This window comes from Leguminivora glycinivorella, chromosome 4 (genome assembly GCF_023078275.1).
Source record: "Leguminivora glycinivorella isolate SPB_JAAS2020 chromosome 4, LegGlyc_1.1, whole genome shotgun sequence".
Classification (NCBI taxonomy): Eukaryota; Metazoa; Arthropoda; class Insecta; order Lepidoptera; family Tortricidae; genus Leguminivora; species Leguminivora glycinivorella.
The window spans coordinates 15,915,123-15,935,551 of NC_062974.1; the positions used below are offsets into that span (position 1 = coordinate 15,915,123).

The 20,429-nt window shown below is 38.0% G+C and overlaps 1 protein-coding gene across 2 annotated transcripts in view; it reads right to left on the reverse strand.

Moving 5' to 3' along the window:
- The window catches only part of LOC125225605 (alpha-catulin), a 132,733-nt gene that overhangs the window by 27,154 nt on the left and 85,150 nt on the right, over positions 1-20,429 (reverse strand). For both annotated transcript variants that reach the window (XM_048129384.1, XM_048129385.1), the window contains exon 3: positions 356-498. In XM_048129384.1, coding sequence (XP_047985341.1) covers positions 356-498 — 143 coding nt within the window. The remainder of the gene's footprint in view (positions 1-355; positions 499-20,429) is intronic.

The following is a 20,429-nucleotide window of genomic DNA, read 5'->3' on the forward strand; positions in this document are numbered from 1 at the left end:
AGCTCGTGTGTGTCCGATGTCTGTAGTGTTACGTCGCTATATTATGCCTGACCCTGCCTACATCGCGTAGTCACCTTATATCTCTGGCTATATTGGGTTAGTTACCTTGTCCTTAGCAAGCAGGAGCTGCCGCACGACCACCATATCGGCCAGCAACAGCACGCGAGTCACCGCCGCTCCGCCGACACTATAAGTATGCCCGCGCCGTCAGCGCCCTCACACACCCGCTCGATCGCACTTTATGGCCTTGGCTATATTGAGCAACTCTTGTATGACCACTATTGTCGATGAGAGCAACGCATGTAGTGCCCATCGGTGTGCCTACATCGCGTAGCTGGCTATATTAGGTAGTCACCTTGTCCTTAGCGAGCAGCAGCTGCCGCACGACCACCATGTCGGCGAGCAACAGCACGCGCGTCACCGCCGCTAGCAGCGCCCGCGCCGCCGACACCATGCCCGCGCCGTCCGCGCCCGCACACACCCGCTCGATCGCACGACCTGCACATATACAAACACACATTTGTTATTATTATATAAGGTACAGCGGGGCAAATCTCGACTGGGGGACAATTGTAACTAGTCTATTTTTTCCATTACCTACTATTACACTATGATGTTTAGTTCTACATGTATCCACTGAACACGCCTACCATAATTATATATAACCACTAGCTTTTGCCCGCGGCTTCGCTCGCGTTTGAAAGAGACAAAAGTAGCCTATGTCACTCTCCATCCCTTCAACTACCTCCACTTAAAAAATCACATCAATTCGTCGCTCCATTTTGCCGTGAAAGACGGACAAACAAACAGACACACACACTTTCCCATTTATAATATTAGTATGGATATAATATGTAAGTCTGAATTGCCAATTGATGTTCTAAAAGCTATAACAGCGGGTCAAATCTCGACTGGGGGGCAAATGTAACTGGTTCATTTTTTCCATGTTTTACAATGTTTGCTAAATTAAATAGTGTCCACCAGTTATATAGGGTAGGCGTAGGCGTGTTCAGTGGATACATGTAGAACAAGTTTCGTTATACTGTTTACATGCGCGCCCTATAATATGAATGCTGTGCATATTTTGTTCTACTGTTAGGAATGCTAAATAATGCCTTACTGCGACAACTACGTATTATAGTTACATTTCTTTCTATTTTATAAAAGAAGGTATCTAATATTTGCAATAGTATTAGTAGGCATGGCACGTCCCGATGAAAAAGCTGTATTAAAGGGTTATCAGAGGCAATCAGCCGTACGTGGGGCGAAACGTAGCTGCCCCTTGGGCTGGCAGGTGGCCGCTGTCCGGCTTGACGAGACTTACAAATGAGCTATGGTGCAATTATCTTTTCACCACTCCAACAGGTAAAGGCTCTCTCGAGACTTGACAAACAGTGCAAATATTTTCATTCAAATTTTAACTTGATGATTGTTGTTAAAAAAAAAGCAATTTAATTTAATTTCATGTTCTACAGTTACTTAATATTTTTCTCGTGCAAGTGTGAGATTTTGATAAATAAATAAATTCCTTAGATTAATTTTGATTTGATAATGTGACACTGATTTTGCGCTGAACTTTATACCTATATCTATAATGAAACCACTAAAGGGTTTATGCTTGGTCGTTGCATCGTAGCTACCCGTTTAAACATGAATAGCAAATTAATATTTGAGCAAGACTAAAAGACATGACATTAAAGAGGGGCGAGCAAGAACATTCCAAATTCCAACCGAAGACAAGCGAAACGAAGACTCAGATCACCCAGTTTAAACACATGTTCTAATTAAGTTTAGTTACTAAGGCTCTGGAGACCAAGTTACATCGGTTTATCTATCAACAGGACAGGCTTTGCTTCAACAAGCGGTATGAAAATGGCTTCAGCCGCGCGGCTAAAGTCCAATCATGCTAAAATAGTTTACAGACGCTGAATCATTGCGCCGCAGCGCCTCATATTTACAGATATTAATTGCTGAACCCTTAACGAGTCTAAAGAACAATGAACCTGACAACTACGTTAATATTTACTTTTGGTATTATAATTTTATTGTAGACAAGAATAGTAGAGAGTTTGTCTATGTGCTAGGAAACTGAAGCGATAAAATGATTAACATTGGCAGTAACGAAAGGGAAATAATAATTTTCAATAAGAATTTTAACTCGAGGAACGCGTTGCTCAATATCTTTCGCTTGCCCTTATCCCCAGTCATTTGGGGTCAGTGTAGCACGTCTTCCTCTTCGATATCTCTCTATTGAACAACTGATCTTAAACGAAAAGTCGCAGTACCTACAATTAAAAACAGTGTATATACTTACTGAAAAAGAACGTATTAAATCATTGAGAGATTTATAGAATAAGATAAATCTCGTATTTTTTGATGACCAGTAAAAAGCGAAAATACAACATTCATAAGTACTTTGATAACTTCTTGTTTTATAATGTCAACAACAAAATTTGTGCCATGGAATCTCCAAACAAAGTGTCATCAAAGTTGGTCAACATCTGCAGCTGGCACAATGAGTACTTATCCAAATTAATGATGAAGAAGGCTTTTGTGATGTCCTGTAGTCTTTGGGAACAGTCAAACTTTAGGGTAAATGTGTATTAGCGCGACCCGGGCACGATAAAATCCCTTCATTGAGTTTTGGTAAATATTTCGTGCGGGAATCGGGACGCTTGAATTTGTTATTTGTAAGAAAGGTTGTGTGCTGTAAACACACTCGGATTTAAAAGCTATGTTTAGCTAGCTTACATTTTAATCAATAATTATGACTTTTGTATTAATTTAATTCCATTATAGGTAAGTATGTAGTATAAATATATTATTACCTGTCTTATGGTAAACGCATATCGCAAAGCCAAATCCACAGATATCTCATGTTCATTAAGATAATTGTATCCTCCTTACTCGTAAACGCAGCTTATCCTCGAAAGCTCTGACAAGTTTTACATTAGGTACCTACTTGCCTTTTGATACTTTTAGTTTTATACCGGGCGAGCACACAGATCACGCCTGTATCCCATAAAGGGGTAGGCAGAGCACATGAACTACTAAGTTTCAGTGCCGCTCTTGGCAAAAAGGGGTTGAAAGAAACCCTCCTATAATATATCATATTATGATTTAGAAACGTAAAATTTACATTAGAAATAAGGTTTTTGGGAGATAACTCCTAAGAGGAAACCCGCTCAGGCCGGAACGTAATGTCCTAACATAAATCAACCTCTAACAATGATTGCCGTTAGTCTAATTGTAAGGTGTCTTTATTGGCAGGGTGCAAAGCGGGTGGAGGGGGTAGCTAAAACGATCACAGCGCTCACTACGGCCAAAATTGACATCTTAGTCGCTGACTTGCGCTGTCAAATCCATATTGCAGTAAACATTTTCATGTCGTTTTTGAGATAAATTTAATACGGGCCCAGTAAAATTTGTTATGGCGAATTGTAATAACTCCAAGAAAAGTAGCGACTAAATTCTAGCTATTTCCAAGACCGTGGTGGAAACGAAACCACCGTTTAAGTGAATAGTTGCCGTAAGAAGAAAAGTGTCGTCCAATCTCTGAAGTTTTACTTAAAGTGCGTAATCATTTGATACAAGTATTGAATTGAATTTACGGTGAATTTATAGTGCAAATTTTATTGGAGGTAGAAAAGCCGACGTGGAAGCCAATCCCAGTTATGTTCGGAAATAATTTTATTTGTTTCCTCATCTGTGCTCCTGTTTACAAATCGAAACGGATTGATGAAAATGCGTAAATATCGAGGTTTCAATGGGAAGAAGGAGCACGAGAACAATAGAAGCAGAAGCAGTCCATCCACTGAAGGCTTATCACATTTTAAATAAAATTCCTGAGAACTTATTTCATCGCATTCATGATTGTATTTGATGTGATATCTGGTAAACCTCCAATATTTTAAGTAAATGAAACAAGTTTATGTAATGTATATTATAATTAAACGTTATTATAGCTAGTTTGTTTTTATTTTACAATAAACCCTGTACCCTGCAATGATACTTATAATACCTATAGTTAGCCTATGAAAATGACAGGATAGCAGTGAACTGATCAACTATTTCAAAAGCCAATGATTTATTTATACTTTATTGCACATAGGTACAAATGGTGTAAAAAAGTCTTCAATCTCTAGAAAATGCCCAGCTAGCACCAATTTCTTGTCTTTATTCATCGTCTTAGGTTGGAAAATGATTTCGTGAGCGATGGCACGAAACCCCGTTTTAGTCACCAGTTTGTTAATTTCTCACTGAAAACAACAATTTTAATGTTATTGGCGATAATGTTGTAACCACCGTCGTCCAAAATTGTCTAATATAGTAAAATAACACAAGATTTCATTAATTTTTTCACAATTTTTACTTACTTCTCGCTTAACAGCGGCGACAATATTGTCCATAATGGTCACCTGTCACGTGGCGTGTCGTCGCGCACGGTCCCAATACCGAGTTTCGGTCCACACGAATTATCCCAGTTTGTTCGCACGAATGGCAAAGTTTTTGAATTTATTAAAGGCTCATTTCCGAGACCCGCTCGTTGTACCCTCAAACTTATTAAAACTTCGACCTTTAATTTCTTCCTTTTGTGCGAAAATGCCGGTCACAACAACATTGTTAACTAGTGATATTTCGGAAACCGGCAAATGTCGCGCTAAGCTATTGCCCTTATAGACCTTATAGTATGCACAGTGTGCATACTATTGCACACTGTCCCTTGTAATGTTCAATGTCATAGAGTGTCAGAAATGTAGAACACTGAACGTACATATCCCTGTGTTGTATCTAATAATTCAATTATTGTTAAAAAATCCCGCTTGGTGACTTTCCGTGTGGTTACGGGTTAACAATTTCGCCACCCCCTTTCTTCCCGTGGGTCAACTGTGGGATATGGGTTAAATTGTGGTGTAGGCGAGAGGTTGGCAACTTGTCAATGCAATGTCAAAATGTTTTCTTTCAACCCGTTATTTGACAAGAGTGGCACTAAAACTTGAGTAGTTTCATGTGCTCTGTCTATCCCTTTATGGGATACAGACGTGATCGTATATATGTATGTACTATAAAAAAAAACCGTTACTTTAAACAGGATTTGTTAAAACATACATTGAATGTGCAAAATCGATTCCCACTCTGCCCGTTTATCTACACATTCCATTCTCGTCGTATATCAAAAGGATGGGATGATATCTAATTTTAAGCACTTTCCACATGAGTAAACTGGATATCACGATAAAACTTTGCTAACCCTGTCCGTAGGTGGATATGCAAATAGCGAATGGAACAGGTCTTCTAGCCACAGCACAATCGCTGACGCTCCGTGGATACGTAACTCTGTCGCACTAATACGGAAGAGCGACAGAAAGAGATACGTAACTACTATACGATACGGAGCAACAATGATTGTACACTTGGCTAGAGAAACAGAGCCGAATGGAATCAGTGTGCGGCCGTTAGGCTAATGTTCCAATGTCCGTGAAGCCGGGCATGCATACATTTTGAGCGTATGACGTCACTAATGGGATTGGGTGAAATAGTTTTTGTTTTAGGTTAATCACATATTCTCTGACGATTTTGGGAATTGAGTATGGAATAATTTTGCAGTCTGACAACAATAATTATCCTACTAATTAACCTTAAGTAAGTAGGTAATAGTTTAAAATGACTTGTATAACATTTAAGTACAACTACAGTGCATCTTATGAAAATGCTAAATTAATAAGTAAATTAGTTTTAACTCATTAAAACCAATCAGTTCTTTATAAAAAAATTGCCTATTCGAGAAAGGAATTGCGAATTTTGAAGCCGTTTAAAAACAAACAGGCTTCATTACTGTTTATTTGTATTAGCTTAAAACTGGGGATACGTTTGCTACGCCGTAGTCTTAGGTCGTAGGCCGGCGTAGCCCGTAGTCCGAAATATGGTCTCGCGCTAAATAAATATACTTGACGACCGGTCTGGCGCAGTCGGTAGTGACCCTGCCTGCTGCGCCGCGGTCCCGGGTTCGAATCCCGGTAAGGGCATTTATTTGTGTGATGAGCACAGATATTTGTTCCCGAGTCATGGATGTTTTCTATGTATATAAGTATTTATATATTATATATATCGTTGTCTGAGTACCCACAACACAAGCCTTCTTGAGCTTACCGTGGGCCTCAGTCAATCTGTGTAAGAATGTCCTAAAATATTTATTTATTATTATTTATTTATTTATTTATACCATCGTGCGGGTCAGCTCGGTCGCGTGATATGACCTATCGCGTCTGTATGTCCTTTTCCCACTTTTCATAAATAAGTGCGAAAGGGACGCACATATAACCTTAATAGTGTGCACCTGCAGATCGTGGTTTATAAGACTCCGCATATTTTAACACTTTGTATGTTCTTTGTCTACCTCATTGTTTTTAAATTGAACCGTTATTTTATGAATCACCCGTAGTTATGGTTTGCCGATATTGAAAACTACTACCTAGGTACTTATCTGTGAAATAGCTCGACCGCAGGCGTCGGCGTCGGTAAGTCGTAAACCGAGAAAGCCAGTCGATTGAAAGTAGTGAAAATTTAATAGCTGGATAGTGAATATTTCAATCTAAGAAGATCTACCTACTTTGTAAGTAAACTTCATTCTTCAGACAATCGGATAGTTCGTACAATTTGGGTTGTCACATTTGGTATGCCGACGTTGAAAATGCAGTAGGTTTAGAAATTGAAATTAAAAATAAAAACCGGCCAAGAGCGTGTCGGGCCACGCTCAGTGTAGGGTTCCGTAGTTTCCCGTATTTTTCTCAAAAACTATTAAACCTATCAAGTTCAAAACTATTTTCCTAGAAAGTCTTTATAAAGTTCTACTTTTTTTTCATCTTTTTTAAACTTTAAAGTTAGTTAAATTTTGCAGCGATTATTTCAGAAAATATTAACAATATCAAAAAATCATTTTCGGAAACCCCTATTGATTTTTAAATACCTATCCAACTATATAAAAAAAATCACTCCCTACCTTAGGTGTAGAGGGGGGGAGGGGTTTTTTTTCCTACTAAAACATTTATTCCACTTTTTGTTTTACCACTTTGTCGGCGTGATTGATATACATATTGGTACCAAATTTCAGCTTTCTAGTGCTGACGGACGGACGGACGGATTGACATGGCGAAACTATAAGGGTTCCTAGTTGACAATGGGCCATTTTTGGATCGCAATACGGCTGCTATATTTAATTGGTTATCTTGAGGTCTTTTTTAAGGGTCTTTCTAAAGTCTTTCTTCCTCAGCGATCTAAGTTTTGAACTACCATTCGAAAAAAAAATTAATGCTTCTACATCGGCAATTCAGCGAATAGCTCCCTGTGACTTAAACACAAAAAAACCATAGTATAATAGGTATTTGCAGTGAGAGTGAGAGAAGAACACAAACTCACGGAGCTTGAAGAAAATCTTTCAGAAACGCACGCCTGAGAGAGACAAAAAGTAGCCTATGTCACTCTCCATCCCTTCAAGTATCTCCACCTAAAAAATCACGACAATTCGTCACTCCGTTTTGCCGTGAAAGACGGACAAACAAACAGACACACACACTTTCCCATTTATAATATTAGTATGGATATTCGATAAGCACCTTTTTTGATGACTTATTAGACCGATGCGAGACCGACATAGTCTACCGCAGGACTGACAAGAGAAGTTTGCGGAAATCAGCGCTGAAACACCTTGACGTCGCTTCTGTCTCTTATCAGCGAGTGCAGCAAACCATGACTCATCGCAAATTTTGCGACCTTCCACAATGTATTTGCACTACTCCGTTCGTTGTTCATGTTCATCCTTCTTAAACATAATTTATTTAAATACGTGCTTTACCTACTATGTGCTAATGTGATTTGATTAGCATAAAATGCAAGTCTGCATCTTGCAAAGCACGTCTGTCGATCAATATTAAGCATAAATCGGGGTCTGAATACTCTGAACCCTGCAGAGAGCTTTTAAGTAAAAATAGAGACAGGTGGATAAAAAAGATTGCTACAGTGACATGTGGAACTTCCGCCGGTCGTTGCTTCATACTTTAGGTAAGTCAGAGGTATAAGATTCGAAAGCAATGAAAATGAAATGAAAAATGATTTATTGGTTACACTTTAACACATAACTAGAAACAAACAGAAGACTTCTTTTAAGTAAGATATTTACTTGTACTAGAAACCTCCGCTCTTCAATACACTTTTTTTATATATTTAACAATTTTTTCTAATTGAAAACTTTTAAACTAGTAGAGAGCATAATAAGTAATAACCAAGCGAAATAAAGGCCTTCTTTATATTCACGTCCACTGAAAAATGTTTTAACATATGTTTTATCATACAAGAGTTATATATATCAGAGTCATATATCAGAAAAGCAACTGTCACTACATTGTTTGTTTATACGTCCATCTTAGCACAAGTAAGGTCAATAGTCAATACCTTATGAACAAACACTGCAGTGGATTCTGGTTCTGGGAATTGTCCCAGAACCAAAATCCAACATCATATCCGGTAGACTATCTATCTGAATGTATAAAAGAAGAAACTGACTGACTGACATATCAATGCACAGCCGAAACCGCTGGTCCTAGAGATTCCAAATTTGGCACATTTTTCAAAATTCACCTTCTAAGGGGCTGAAATGGGGGTCCAAAGTTTGTATGGGAAAATAAGATTAGATTAGTACGCGGGCGAACCCGCGGGAAAAAGCTAGTAAAAGCATAACAAACGTAACATTTTCACAGTGATTTGATTTGTTTTACATTTTGTCTTAAGTATGTATTTGACAAATGCTGGTCAACTTTGGCCGACTCAATTCTTTCTTATTTACTCGTCTCCAGTAAAACGTGGCAAAACTCCGGATTGGCACTCCGTCGATACGTGCGCGGCATACGCGCGATGTGGAATTCCGTCAAACCGGAGTTAATTGCGTGTCAACAAACCGCTTTAGTGTTAAATCGACCGCCTGCTGAGTGATAACTCGTTCGGAAATAATGGAAATGCTATGCAGCTATGGGTTATGTTCCCTTTGTTCCTTTACTTTATAGCGGTAGTGACTGGTTGGATTCAGGCTGCTTATAAACGACTACAAGTATATCCACTAGGTCCAACATACACCTATATGTTGGATACATTCGCTCTAATATCGTATTTTGCTTGAGGTAGGCTACGTCGCCACATCAATAACAACATCAAGATTATTCAAACACAACACTATTTTACCAAAGATGGTTTATTTTTAAACAGTAAATCTAAAAGAAATGGAAAAGTCGGTTAAGCTTTTAGCCTCATTTTAGCAGACTATGTCGTGGTGTTTCTTCTTTCAGAAAACATCACTGTGTTGACAGATACAAGATCAGTTACAGAACAACTTAATTGTGTAGCTTAGTTTCAAACCTTGGTAAATTCTGCTTTAAGGTTTAATATATATAAAAAATATAATATAATCTGAAAAATAATCAACCTTATAGCAGAAATGGGTTTAACCAAGTTTGAAGTTAAGCGACACAATTAAACTTTAACGATTTTATTATGTTCCGTTTGCAATTTTATGCACTTACCAATAAAGTTCAAAAGTAGGTAATCTCCTTACATTATTAATGTTGTATCAAGCAAAACGTCTGCAATCGATGCATTTAATATTAAATTAGATATATTTATACAGTTTGTTATGTTTACGTTGACTAATTTTACTTCTTAAATTTTACCCATATATTTTTATTTCATTCCTGTTTTCCGTGAGTGTCCGTGTCCAAGTTATAATGTTACGTGCTAACCGTAATTTATGCTAAGTATACTAACATCTCAGAAACTTCGAGCAACAATGTTGTTATCTCCGTCTCTAACTATTCTCGCTTAAACTGAAAACTTCGTCCATCGCCCAACCAATTTAATAAAGCGACCAAGTTATGTGACTTAGAGTTGTGAGTTACGACATTATAGTCACAAGATCAGGGTTGTTATGACAATCGCTTACTGAGCTTGCGTTGAGTCGAATGCTCTGGTAGACCAGCCGGTCCAGCTGAAGTGACAATCATTGATGCTACGTGGCGATCGAACTGGTTCTGTCGAGTCACTACAGAAGAGCTATTATAGGGAGAGTTAGCTACGATACGCTTAAATGCGTAAGCGATTGTGTCCGTGGCTATGTATCGCAGTTTATGTTTGCCATCTATTGTTACAGAGGTTTTGCATTGTGGCTCGACTCTTCCGAGTCTATGTCGGCAAATGAACAACTTGGCCAGGTGTTAAGTCAAATGGCGTTGTTTCGTAACAGGGCTATTAGTAGAATTAGTAGGCTTTCTCATTAAGATTCACGGCCGGGACGCCTAGTTTATCCGTCCTGACGCGTTATAGCTTCGTGACGGGAATTAGGATCTGGAGGTATTAGTGTTAGTTTAAAACGGCCTACATTTAAATTATACTCATAACTCTTAGTTGCCTATTAAAATATTTCACGCCCCAAATTATCTACACTCCGAAGCAAATCTGGGAATGTAATGAACCATTTCGTACCCAGAATAATATTTGACGTATCCCATATAAAAGGTCAAATCGGGTCATTTGCTGTTTTGCACGAAGTTTATTTTTATGTTCTCTTCCACTGTGAGCAACTTGCTTATCGTCTGTCATCCGAATACGCGTTGGGAACCGTTTTCAAATTCCATTATGTCGCTGGGGAATAGGTAAATCTGTAACCGCTTGAGGCGGATTGCATCATTGCTTTAAAATGTACTGAATAAGGAATATTTTTGGATTTGCTGGAAAAAGTTCTCTGAATTTAATGGAACGAAAAATACCTCTTCCGAATAATTTTTAGCCGAGTACAGTAAATAAAACAGTAAAGTAGCTGTTAAAGTGCATGCGAATTTATCAATGAATTCATTCATAATTTCTTCATGCACTTCATGTAAGTAAGTAGTTCAGGTTTGAAAATTGTATGTATTTATCATCAATAACCAGCTTTTGAGCACTCTGCTAAATAAGACAAATTTTCTTGTCACTTCGTAACTGGCGGTGACACAAGCACGCTCGATGAAAAATTCTAAGCGGTTAAAAAGTAAAACGTGTAAAGATATGTGAATTTGAATTCTTGTGATTTGTTTGACTGAATAAGACATTGTACGTTGTGTTTATTTCGTACAGTCAAAAAAATTGAATAAACAGTACGGTGGTAAATATTCAAATATCTATTACTTACTTACATTCACAAAGAGTAAAATAAGGTTTTAAAAGTTGCCAGTCGCAGCCGCGCCTGTTATTTACACCCGTAATCTACGGCAGAAGTCATAAACATGATTTCGTTCGTAAACCGTTAATCTCCCCAAGAGGTAGTTAATGATGTTAAGATGAGACTAGTTTTTGAAGTAGCAGAAATGTCGGACCGTTTTGATTTTTTTGCCGGTACGCAAAAAAGGTGTGATACTCAAGATTGGTAACAATTAACCAAAAAAGCTAAAGCATTGATTATTGATTATTTGAAGGAGAAAAGAGTGAACCTCGATTTTAAAGATTTTTTTGAAATATTCTGATGAAATTTTTTTTTCCAATCTAGTTAATAACACATTGTATATTTAACTAAAATTCCCAAGTTGAACTCCTTTCCATTTAAGCAAGTATCCTCAGGTTATATTCGGATGTCAACTACATTACTGTTGCGATACTACTCCTAAAGCATTACTTCTGTCGCTTGTTCATATTCTTAATAAAAATTTGTGACAGATTGAATGTACGCACTGGGCTATACGGAAAGTTAGGTAGGTACTGTGATTATGCCTGCTGTTACAGGGAGTTTATTAGCAATAAGAGCTCTGTTCGTAGGATATCAGAGGTGCGGCAGTTGCGGCACATCTTTTCCTGAGACTAGTCTGATCGCAGCACAGAACGCCTTGGCAACAACGCAGGTGGAACACGTACTCGTATCTGTTGGTGGTTCGTGCTGTGCAATCAACCAGGTACATCACAAGGTAGGTATTCTTCCAACATCCAGCCATGCACATTTGACACTGTAGTTACACTTTGTTTAATTGTGTACAAGCACAAAATCTCTTCTGCTCAAATACTAATTAAAAGTCTAGCCATTTCAAAAGCCAGTAATCTTGCTTCTAGGCTACAAAAGACTCTTGCTCGTCGGAAAACTTCCTAATTGCAGTGCAGCGAGACGAGGAAGAGGTGAAGGCATTAAATATTCATTCAAGAGTCATTAGAGCACGCCTTCTTGCATTATTTCCTGCAAAACCTACGCCTGCGAAGACTGCTAGTAGCTGAAGCTTTGACGTCAGCAAATCTGTACTTCAAAGTCCAATGGAACCAGAGATTTTCTGCGAATATACTAATTATTCCAAGTAAATGTATACGTATGGCCAAAAGACGTATGTTATACGGACTTACAATCGTGTTAGATGGCATTAGGTAGATGATGGCTTTGTTTCATAGGTCATCTCAATTGTGATTCTGTATTAATTAAGTAGGTACCTCATAAATTTAGATTCTGGTATTATTGTGTCGTAAATAAATACTATTATAGTGGCCATAAATAATTAATATGAAGACCTTTTGTATTATGAGCGTCCAACAAACGACGTCCAACCCTTTCTGAAATGTATTCCATTATTCAGTTAGGACATTAATTCGGTAATATACCTTAATGCATATTCAAACGAGATATTGTAGCATCGGCAGTCGAATAAGCATGTCGGTATCATCCCGCAAACGCTTATTATTGAACCGCCCTGTTGCCACTGCCTAATTCACGAAACATAATTATTGTTTAAAGCGCGAATATGTTAAAAATAAATACTTAGTTATATGATTACAATAATTATTAAACATTGGAGTAAACATTTTGTGAACACAATTTTGTGATTGGTAAACAGGTTCCTATAGGTAGGGTATTTAAATTTGGATAGCAATTGCAGAGCACTGCCTGCGTCATTATAGAGGCGATTACTATCACTATCAACTTCTTTAAAATTAGTCGCAAATTGAAGTTCTAACTCTAATAGCGACAGTGAACCGTGATTCAGCAACGATTGCACGCATTTATTTAGTAAATTCTAAATTTACAGTAAAACGCTGTTTTACACTGTCGTTTTTAATCAGTGACTTGGTACTGTGGAAACACCACTACAGTAGAAAACCAATAATCGTAATCGAGTGGCACTGGCGTGTAGCGTTTCCGCTCGGGTCGTGGCTCGTGAATAACGGCCGCGCTTATCCGCAGCGACCGCAGGTGCAGCGGCCGCGCCGCCGTTTACCGGTTTGCGAGATTTGCGTACATTCGATATACGAATTATGGAACTGCCGGCGTAGCCGAATGGCAGACAGAAATGCAGTCTAGGTCGGTTGCGCCAAAACTTAGTAGCGATAGAGATAGATAGCTACGAAACAGATATTATCGTGAACGTCTGTGCATGTCGACCGGTCTGGCTTAGTCGGTAGTGACCCTGCCTGCTATGCCGCGGTCCTGGGTTCGAATCCCGGTAAGGGCACTTATTTGTGTGATGAGCACAGATATTTGTTCCTGAGTCATGGATGTTTTCTATGTATATAAGTATGTATTTATCTATTTAAATATGTATATCGTCGCTTAGCACCATAGTACAAGCTTTGCTTAGTTTGGGGCTAAGTTGATCTGTGTAAGGTGTCCCCAATACTTTTTTTTTTTTTATTCGGCTACGCACACAGAAATCACAACTCTATCAGGGTTTGCTGCTTTTAAGATTTTTATACACATCTATTTTGATTTGAAGAAGAGCTATTAGAAAGGGGAATGGGTCATACAGAATAAAAATCAAAACGTGAGCGTAGCAAGCCCGAGACATTTTTGACACTACGTATGTATAGGTACCCGAATAATGTAGGTGCAGCCTTGGCGAACACCTCTTTGCATCTCGAAAGCGTCAGACGTTTGACGTTTGTAAGAAATGCGGACGTTCATGTCGCTCCCGGATAGGTCTTTATAGTCACGAGAGGAGTTGTCTCTCACATTCAGACGTAGGTACTCGTAATAACTCAATTTGAGAGACATCCAAGATTAGAGGATTTAATACAAAGAACATTTGATGATTCGTTCGAGTCTGAAGGGGTGAGAGAGCTTCAGTTGCCATCCAAATGTCACTTTAACTAATAACTACTCCTAAAACATAGTGATTTAATGCTCTCTGACTGCTACTACGTATTAATCAAAAAAGAAAGAACAACTTTGCGACTTTAAGGAGGCTGCGATCATCATGCGATCACATTAGTAGTACTCATGTTTTATTACATGTATACTGTCCGTGTTAAACTTTTAAAAAGTTCCTACGATACATTACATTTCAAATTTTACATTTTTAAATAAAAATCTAAGTATTTTTGGAGCAGTAAATTAGGTTACCCTGACCTGATAGTGATTAAACGATCCATAATTTAAACGTCCAATGTAACTAGTCCAATGGAATTTCACTCACGAAATGTTCATAATTTCCCAAAGCACCTTATGCATGAAAAATGTGGCAGTATTTTCAGCTTCCGCAAACCATATTTTCTCTTACCTGAGCAAGAGATATTATTACGGCATATGGAGCGGGATATATGTGGGGGAAGTGTATTGACAGCAGTCAAATCATAAAATGTCGGCATTGGTAAGTCGGAGCTTAAGGGATGACTGTGCCTACACTACAGTGAGATTGACTAACGCACTACAGCGGTAAACTTTATTCGGTACAATACAATGTCAGCATTACAGTTTGGTTGTCTCAATGATTAAAACCATATGAAAGTAATCGACTTGGATTAAGTAAAAGAAAATAAAACAGTACATTGCTGCAATAAATAACTGATCAAGGACTGTCCGCTATGAACTTTTAACTAGAGTCTGGTGCCGTAGCCGAATGGCATTTCTCCGACGCGAAACGAAAACGAAACGCCGTGAAAGGTAGGCTACCTTTGCTTTGTCGCGCCAATACGCAAGAGCGATAGAGATAGATTTCTACGAGCGTTTCGTGAGCGTTTGTGCCATTCGGCTACGCATCGTGTTCGGAAAGAGAATGCATGGGGCCCATCAAGTACATCTGGTACATTGTCTGAATCTTCTATTTCCGTGCACAATGAAATCCAATTTCCTAATTCTTGTTCTTGATTTTTAGTAACAACTAGCTTACATGTTTCCAGTTAAAAGTTTAAGACATCAAATCAGACTAATTATCAAGCTAGGTTTATTTAGGGACAGCGGCAAAATGAGTTTGAAGTTGAGTGAACGGTAAACTTATATTAATTTATTTCGTATAATTACTATAATTAGCCCATGTAGCATTGTCCTAATTGAGTTTACCTACTGTGAGAAATTTATCTAGTTATCATTACGGGTTGATGATAAGTTCTGACCAGTATGAGCTCTCTAGATCGGATCTAGACTAGACTGGTAATAATGTATGAATAGAGCCGGTCAAATAAAGCAAAGCTAAGGTGTATTCCAGTAATAACATCATCTTTCCAGACACTAGTGTTTCAGAATAAGATATCGCAATCCATATCGCGAAGCACGCCAATCAGCTCATCTGCCACGAAGATTTATTCTCCGTCACGACATGAATTTATCGTCCCTAACCGACGCGTTTTACGAGCCTTTCCGATAACACATCAATATCCTCAACAAACAACTTCCATTCTACGCCAGTGACTACACTTGACGAGTTAGACGCGAGTGCGACAATCTACATAGAAGCGGGAACTTGTTATTACTTTTGCGATCATTGGTTAGGTATATCTTCTTATATACCTACAGCACAGTATAATAAAGAGTACTATCGTACAGTATGGCCACTGTCATATCACACTCATACAAGCATGGTACGCGTTCACCTACATGAGCTTAGAATGAGTGCAAGGAATGCGCCTCTTTCATATATTTGATCGCCAGCGTCCAAGATGTGCCTACAGTGAGCGGATTCACTTCACATACAGGCCAGTTCAGACATACATTGTTATCAGAACGGTATCTGAAAAATGTCATTCAGTCACTGTGCGTCTCGCCCCAAACCAAACACGGCAGGCACGAGCGAAATGCACGATATCCGATTGACATCTTCAGAAGTCCTAATGATGTCAGTGTAAGTTAGAATAGGCCTGATAGACGCGGGAGCTTGTGATAATTTGCGATCATTGGTTAGGTAGGTATCTGCTCATATATGTAGTCAGTTTCTTTGCTCAACAAATATGATTTTCATGCAGAATTTCAAGAAGAATCTGATAAATAAATATAAAGAAAAAACACATTTCCTTGTATTGCGGTTTAAAAACAAAATATTGCCTTTTTTAATACACACAAGTGGTGTGATTCCATTTCTTTGCTCAAAATCTAATCAGATTTGACCAGCTATTTTTAAAAGAATACCTGTAACCTAATAATTACTAATCAGCGAAATTTCACCTTTCTCCTCTCTTCTTTCCTCCTCTCACCTTTCTTCTCCTCTATATATTTACCTAAAGATCAACAATATTCCTTTTGACTTAAACGTGAGCAGGCAGAAAACGAGGTGGAAATGTAAATGGGCGTAGTTAATAGAAAAAGCAACGTCGAATTTGAAAAGCCCAGTCACCCGTGCTTCTTCAATGTTTAATCTTTGTAAATGTAATGAAGGCCCCGGTGGCCCGAGATCAAATTGTAAGCCTTGGTCCGCGTCGCCGATGCGTCGAAGGGTTGTGATACTTGTAATGATTTTAAAGTATTTTTCCTCGAAGTCAAACTTTACCGATATTTATTATGTATTACACATTTATGTACGTTATAAATGGAAATACCTATGTAACCTAAAAATGATTTTGTCAAGGTACAAGTTAGCCTACAAATAAAACTAAATTAAATCTAAAAAATTTGCCAAGTATACAGATGGTTTGGTTCATACATAAAAACTTGTAGTGGTTAGATAGTAGATAATGTCATAGGGTTAGATTTGACAAATTTGCGTATCATTGTGCATCGGCAACTGGCAATGGTTGTCGTAATGGTTCAACGCATGCGTTCATCGCGTACAATAACCGCGGGCTTTGATTTAAGTACCTAATTTTGATATGGGTAGAAGACTTGTACATACACCTAATATACGTACGGATATAATCAAGAATATTTTTTTTCCTATGACGTAAATTACTGAGAATAACCATTTGGCATCAATAGGGCCTAAAAGCGAATAGATTCGTTACGGCGTCTTCGTCAATAAATCCAATATTTTAGTACTGTGGGTGTCTGCGAGCAGAGTTAGACTGAAATTTATGGCGGTTTCGCTGGAAAGGAAAATTCCCACACAAAATTGGTTATGATGGCCGTGCCGTTCTGAATTGAAAAGCTTAAAGCTGAAGGTGGTATAATGACATTGTGTCCTTCTACCAAAGTCATGGATCAGCCTTTTAATGGCTTTTCATCAAAAAAATAACACGTCCTACCAATTTCCTCTTATTCCGTGGCTCAGACCAAAAATATACATACTTGAATAAGTTTTTTTGCAAAAAATTCATTTTTGGCACAAGCTTTTATCGCCGACTGTACCTTTCCTTCAACAGTCATCTACTGCTCTCCGAGACGTTTCTAAAAACTCCTTACTCGATGGGGATACGACAGTTCATAACAGAGTTCCTATGACAACCTTTCTGCTCCATCATCAGATCAGCTCCATGATACCATAACATTGCATTGTAATTTACATATGTGTGCAAAATTTTAGCTCAATCGGAAACCGGGAAGTGGGTCAAATTTAGCTACGTTTTGTTTTGACCCAAACTAACATACTAACAAGGCAAGTTAAATAAAAGCTTGTAATAAAAAGTAAACACTATACTTTATCGTCGAAACAATTTGGATATCTACTAATTATACCAACTACTTGGACACTAAAAATTATTAATTAAATGACATTAAATGCATTCAGAGCGAGACGAGAGAAGGTGGACTGATGACCTGGTGAAAAATTATTAATTAAATGACATTAAATGCATTCAGAGCGAGAACTTCTCAATAAAAGCTGCTTTTATCGGTTTGTGTTACCAATAAAGCTGCTCGAATAAACTTATTTTCAATTGGCAGATTCACTTAATTAAGTGTATTGGCTTCAGTTGCAAGTTGAGTCATTTAGTTATTTTCTACTGCTACGAGGCTAGACTTTCCGGATTAGAAATTCTATTTTATACAGGTAGGTATCTTACTCAAGATAAAAATATAAAAAACATAAGGTACAGCTGGGCCAATCTCAACAGGGGGGCAAATGTAACTGGTCCATTTTTGCCAAGTTTTACAATGTTTGCATTATTAAATAGAGTGCTCACCGGTTATATATGGTAGGCGTGTTCAGTAGATACATGTAGAACTCAACATCATTGTGTAATAAATAATAGAAAAAATGCATCAGTTACATTTGCCCCCCCCCCCCCAGTCGAGATTTGCCCCGCTGTACCTTAAAAAAACGAACTAACCTAACGATGATGCCAGGGGGACACTTCTCAAATTACAGAAATAGGTATAGCATACACTTAAAAAAGTATCCACTATTTATCACGTATTTAAGTTCGTAACCTGACTAATATACATTTTTTAAACATTAAATGCGATGATTATATGTATTAGGTATATTTTGGGACTACTACAAACAAGCTAATGATTATGTTTATTTCCGAGTTTTATTTCATTCTGTGCAGTTTTAAACTGACGTTCATAATCCCAAAAAACCTTTTTAGGGTTCCGTAGTCAACTAGGAACCCTTATAGTTTCGCCATGTCTGTCTGTCCGTCCGTCCGTCCGTCCGTCCGTCCGTCCGTCCGTCCGCGGATAATCTCAGTAACCGTTAGCACTAGAAAGCTGAAATTTGGTACCAATATGTATATCAATCACGCCAACAAAGTGCAAAAATAAAAAATGGAAAATAATGTTTTATTAGGGTACCCCCCTACATGTAAAGTGGAGGCTGTTTTTTTTTTTCATTCCAACCCCAACGTGTGATATATTGTTGGATAGGTATTTAAAAATGAATAAGGGTTTACTAAGATCGTTTTTTGATAATATTAATATTTTCGTAAATAATCGCTCCTAAAGGAAAAAAAAGTGCGTCCCCTCCCCCCTCTAACTTTTGAACCATATGTTTAAAAAATATGAAAAAAATCACAAAAGTAGAACTTTATAAAGACTTTCTAGGAAAATTGTTTTGAACTTTATAGGTTCAGTAGTTTTTAAGAAAAATACGGAAAACTACGGAACCCTACACTGAGCGTGGCCCGACACGCTCTTGGCCGGTTTTTTGATATGATTAGTCGACTGAATGAGTATCGGAAGAAGATCAGCGCAGATATCGCTTCAACTTCCAATCTCTTTGTGGCTTGTCATAAATATAGGGAACACGAAATGGCCGCGACAAATGAGGCCCATGGACCTTTAAAAAGGTTGCGTTTGGTGCTTAGTGCGGTTTTTTTTACCCATTTATAAAATCCTGCAGAAAAGCTAAGACAGTCTATTGAGTCTTCTTATGGTTACTCGTTGAGACGTCTAAGTATAACTAATAAATTTGAGTAAAATTTGAGACAATAGACATCTGGCTCGGGCGTTAAGTTACGTTACACACATTAAAAAACACTAAAAACAAACCAAAAATAAATTTTAAAACATACAAATAAGCGTGTTTGATGTGAGTGACGTAACATTTTACCATAAGGTCCATAAGCCACTATATAAACATTGTTTATTCATTTTACCAATTGAAAGTGCGTTTAGCATAGTTGTTTTAATTTGATTCCTCGTTGTAAGCTGAAGAAAGTGTTTTTTCCCTTATTAATACACGAGTATTTTACATATTATTTTAAAACCACCGGTTTACAAAATTGCTCAATTCTCATCTGTAGATTAATTTTGGCTTAACAGAAACGTGTCACCGGACAAAAATAAAGAACATATCTAACAAGCCTACCTGCACGGCACGTTGAAGTTATTAATCAGTGTCTGTCTGTAAACGTTTTTTATTTAGAACGAAAAGCTTAATCGTTTATGACGTAAGGCGTGTTCCCCAGGGTAGGAAGACCGCGAAACGTCATTTGTAACTGTCCCGGCATTTCCTCTCCCGACGCACTCATGCCGCTTTCATGCATGCCTGAGGATTTCCGGATTTTGTTTTGTGCTTTTTATGTCATCAAGTCATGAACCCGCGATATCATTTTTGTAAATATTGTATAAAACATCCAGAAATGTTTTCATTGTTCCCGCGTGGTCACGGGTCAAAAATGTCATGTCACCACCTCCTTTTCCCCCGTGGATGCCGTAGAAGTCGACTGTGGGATACGGATTACATTGCGGCGTAGGTAAAAGGCTGGCAACCTTCACAGCAATGTCGTCTTCCAGAGCGGACTTGGATTAACCGTAGGTACTTAATACCTACTTAGATAATTTATTACGTCAATTACAA